Here is a 4,985-nt window from a genome sequence, read left to right as displayed (position 1 = left end):
TAAAACTTAAACCATTCAAATGAATTGAGTAGAGAGAACTAGTGTTAATGGTACAAGAATACAAGTGTAAAATACTATTTTCTGTGAAAGAGCAATATGCATCTGAGCTGCTTCGCACTGAATAATCATAAATTACTGTATTTCTTGGACCTTTTGCAGTGACTGGTCTTACCAGCCAGTCATGCTTCTGCTGTATTTATCACATTGAGGGAGTCTAGGTAGAATTCCGTCTTCTGAAATGAGTTTTTTCCCACAGAATCTTATATCTCCACTTAGAGCATGTGGGTTACTTCTCTCCCTATTGAAAGCTGTGGCAAAATGTGCCATTAACTTCAAGATGGACATAAGTCAGACCCGTGGCATACAGTATGATTTGTAAATGTTTTTCCAGTATATAAGGCAGTTAAATGCAGGATATTTTTCCATAGTTAGCTAAGATATCGTCTAAAAACTTATAAATAAAAGTGTGTGTGGTATTACTGTAGACCAGGACATCAGTCCAAATAGATACCATTTGAGGCTTCAAAGCCACTGACAATTCTTTGTTCATTTTCTTTAAAAAGTTTCACACCCCTCTCAGATTCATTTAAGATCAAATCAAAAATACAGGAGTAGCTATCTCATATATTTCTAGTTTAGCAGGTGATAGTTGAGAACCCTAAAAGAACCTATTTTTGTGAAATTACAATTGAATTTTCACTGCAAAGTGAGGCTAGGGTCACTTTCAAAACAGCATCCACCTTTTGAGTAGCTATCCAAATAAGACTGCTTAATATTTTTGGATAAGCTTTCACTTGCCATACATACAGAGCATAGCACAGTAGCAACTCAAAATATTTACATTTTTCATGTTGTCTTAAATATCATAGTGTCTGCTTTAAATAGTAGAATTTCAGTAGTCTTCAGCTCTGGTGTGTCCTGTATTAGTCCTTGAATAACTGTAAAAACAACGCATTGTCAGAAATAGTGTTAAATAAGATACCTCTAATTGTTTGCAAAATGTCAAAAAGCACCCAGGAGGATTCAACTCTGATTACCTTTTTGATTAGTTTTGCAAAGCTCTTCAAAAATTCCTTGGGGCTTTTTTTCTCATAAGATTCACATGAAGACTCACATGGCTGCAAGATAAAGAAAATCCTGTCACTTTTAAACAGTGCATCAGAATCAAAAATAATACTTCCAGCTTTCTTACTGAAAAATCAAGAGGGCTGTAATCAAAGTCTTTTACAAATGGGCAAGCTGAGACAAAGGCTAGTTCAGAAAAGGAAAGAATGTAGTAATGACACATTTTGTTCACATTTTTTTCAGTAATCCCTGTCCTTTTGTCTGGCACATCATGTGGTTGCCCAGTACATACGTGCCATTGACTGATAGGATGGGTGTGAATGCCTCTTCCAAAAGTGCAGAAAATCGAACATTTTTAATTTCCAAGGTAATGAAAGGCAGATAACTTTTTCTACTAAGTTTGCTTTGTGCAATTCCACCATTGTACGTGGTGTCTGCTGGAGAAAACAAGCAATATTCAGGATTGTGAGGAAATCTTACCTTTCCAGGGTCACTGAAGGAAAATCTTTTCAAGATTTTAATGGTTTGGATGAATGTAGAATTTACTTGGCTGTTTTCTGGTTGTAATTTCAGTGTGCCCTTCTGGAAGCAGGTCACAGCTGTGAAGATGCATCCGTCCTAGATTAGGGAAAGAAGGAATATTTTTAAAACTAACATTGCAGCATTTTTTCCTGCATGTGTTAGGTTGTGGTCCATGTGCAGAAGTGAGTATCCAGGATATTGGTTGAGAAGATACATCTGTACTCTCTTTTTTTTTTTAAGTTAGTTTTTGAGAGAGATCTTTAACATTTTTTCTGCGAATTCTTTGTTAGTTGTTTAAGTATTTCCTTATAAAATAAATGCCTAAAATGTCCACTTGGATATTAGTCATGGCAGCAATTGTACGAAAACGCTACTAAAGAGTAAATCAAGTTATGTGTATTTATGTGTAGTAAGCTTTCACAAGGATAGGCACGAGTATTTTCTTTTTAAAAAACTTAGGAATTATTACTCTGGGTTGTTCCGCAGTGCTACATATGGGAATATACTTTTTTCTTCCTAATTCTTGTGCCATTTCTGATATTACCTACTTAATAATTAGAATTGATGTAGAACAGCGTGTTTTCAAATACAGTTGAAATGTTCTCACTTGATAACGTGGTAAATGAAAGTGAAGTAAATTAGTTACCTTACTCAAGGGAAAAGAGGCATTGAGGGTGAGGGGCAGGACAAGGAATCAGGCTCCTGGCTTGAGTCGTCTTACTGTGTTGCTTTTAATTCAGGGGCACGTTAAATGTAAGTTAAGGAAAGTCAGCACTGTCTGTATCTAGCTTGAAAAAGAAGCAATCTGTTCTGATGATACAAATTTTCTGTTGCTGCTGCTTATCTGGAATTAAAGTATCCTGCCATTTTCCTTTCATGGTGCAGCTGCATATTAATTTTACTGATGCAAACAGAAAGACTACAAGCTCTCCAGAATCTCCTTTCCTGTGCAGTGGCTATTTTCCTTCGCTGGGCACACAGCTATGGAAAGTATCACCAAAACTAATCTGTAGTCAATAGAGAAAGAAAAACAGTGTTTACTAAAGCAAATTCAGAAGTTGCTTTCTGTTTTCCAAAGAAAGAAACATTCAGAATTGTTGATGATGCGTATTAAAAAGGTTCCAAAGCCATCATCCCTGTTTTGCATAGCAACTGCTACCAAAGCTGAATCTCATCTGGTTTATTAGATGCCAGTGTAGTTTGCCACCTTGGCCAGGACAAGACAACCTTCATCTATGTTGCTTATAGCAAATTTTAATAGCAGCATTTTATATTGGTCAGGTATAACATTTTATTATTCTTAAAAATCACACATTTATGTTTGTTTCAAGCTTCTTACCGTAACCAGTCTTGATTACTGGAAAAAACCCTGTCTTTTTTAAAGAGATCAGTTTTCCAGCTGAAACTGAAAACATTTTCTGCCTCATCCGTGATGACTGAGAAACCAGCATTTCTCATATATGCTGCTTTTTTCTTTTTCTTTTTTTTTTGTTTGTTTTTGCTGAGTTAACAGTTAGCTGTAGGCAGGCCAGCAGTTGTGGGGTTTTGTATGTTGTGATGGGTTTAGCACTTTGACGAAGAGGCTTTAAAAAGCACAGAACACTGGCAATGTCTGAGGGAGGCTAGGCAAACCTGTAAAATGTTTGTATCAGAGGCAATTCACAGCAATACTCTGTGTCTGACTCAAAATACCTTTAGAGATTAGCCTGAAAAACCTTCACTTCCGGAATTAGCAATCAGCGGGGTTAGATGCTGATCTCACGTAAATCAAGTTTGTATCGCTAGCTTTAGCTGCAGTGCCAGTCACCAGCAATAGATCTTATTTTCCCCCCAGCCTTGAATCTCCTCACCCTTAAGACTAATTTCACAGGCCCAGCATATTTTCTTTTGAGCTGATGTCTTCTGAGATTTTAAACTTCTCGCCTCCCTTTTTTTAAGTTAAAAAAAACAAGATAATTCATTGTTGAGTATCAAAGAAGTTGTATGGGGTTGAATTGGGGCTAACACTCCATCCACTCACAGGAACCTCAAGGAAGTCAAAACAAATAGTGATAAACCACTGAATTTTCACTGTAGTCTTCTTACTGAATATTCAAGGCCAAAGCTAAATAGTGGCATAAGCAGGTTATCCTAGAAGCAGTATTTTATATTTGAAATATAGCTAAATGAAAGACTTTTTATTAAATTTGGTTTCATTAGAGTGTGATTGCACCTAATCCACCTAGTCACCCTGAGTGCAGTTTTGGCACACCGTAATTTTGTATCTTTGTATCTGGACAATTCAGTAAATGTAAATTTCACCCTGTAGGATGAGAAGTTTGTTACCATGGTTGCTAGTGATAATTACTGTTAGTACACTAACATTTTTAAAGTTTTTCATCATAGGTTAAACCTGTATCAACTAAGTACCATCTAAATATGTGAATTCTCTGTCTCTAGTTTTCAGTGGAGGTACTTGGGACCTCCTAGAATCAGACCGTAAAGCTTTAAGCTGCAAATGAAGTATTGTCTTCCTTCCTGACGTGACCATGGTTTTTTTGAGAAGGAAAAAAAAAAGACTAAGCTATTAGTCAATAGTTGTGTTGCTTTGTGTCAGGGGTAGTGGTAGTAAAACAACAGCTAATGATCTCCTCCTTTTCACTTTGACACCTCAAGTTAGAAAGAAAAAAACCCCAGCAATTAGTTTGGGTACATGAGGTTCTTCAACTGCAGTTGTTTCTAGCAATGAGAAGGAATGTATCTGTTTTGGTCATGCTTCTGTATATTTTTGGCAAGTAAAACATGCACCTGACTGTAAAGCTTAGGAGGAGGCTAACAAAACCTGCATGAAATGAGGTGAGTTTTTTTCCTTTCTTCTTGTCGTCGTTTTGCAAGAGAATTTACAGTCCTGAGTAAATAGCTTTGCACTCTGGGCATTTTTTAAAAAATTATGCATAATGATAGTTTTTATATGTTGATTAAAATGGTTTGCTTTCTGAAATAGTTACCAGGGCTCAAAAATCTTAGAGGTAAATTTCAGACAGCTGATAACAGGAGACGTGTAACATTCGATTAGCCACAGCTAGCTCTAGACCTTTGTTGCATGTTGGAGATTATCAAAAGCAAGCAGGATGCATTTACCTTTTAAACTTTTAAGTCATGTTGTTGCTATTATTAAATACTATTAGTATTTAATTTCATGGTAAATCTTGCATCCTACCACTTTTGACTATTCACACACTTTCTATGACTCTGGTATAATATACTACATAGAAGAAGTTCTTGACCTTGGAACATGTAAAATATCAGCATTAGATAATGTATAAATTAAATCTGTATTTACAAGGGATTCATATGGACTTGCTCTTGTAATTTTATCTAGTTATAATCAAAAGAGAACACTTGCAGAATGCAGTTTT

General features: G+C 36.0%; 1 protein-coding gene across 1 annotated transcript in view; it reads right to left on the bottom strand.

Moving 5' to 3' along the window:
* Positions 1-923: 923 nt before the first annotated feature.
* Positions 924-4,985, bottom strand: part of IL21 (interleukin 21) — a 4,936-nt gene continuing 874 nt past the window's right edge. Inside the window, exons 3-5 of the mRNA XM_010011248.1 lie at positions 1,546-1,683; positions 1,038-1,118; positions 924-938 (exon numbers count right to left, since the gene is read on the bottom strand). Of these exons, the coding sequence (XP_010009550.1) occupies positions 924-938; positions 1,038-1,118; positions 1,546-1,683 (234 nt within the window). The remainder of the gene's footprint in view (positions 939-1,037; positions 1,119-1,545; positions 1,684-4,985) is intronic.

Source organism: Nestor notabilis, unplaced genomic scaffold (assembly GCF_000696875.1).
Source record: "Nestor notabilis isolate BGI_N333 unplaced genomic scaffold, ASM69687v1 scaffold11860, whole genome shotgun sequence".
NCBI lineage: Eukaryota > Metazoa > Chordata > Aves > Psittaciformes > Psittacidae > Nestor > Nestor notabilis.
Note: the sequence above shows the minus strand (reverse complement) of the source record. Positions and strands in the feature narration are given on the sequence as shown.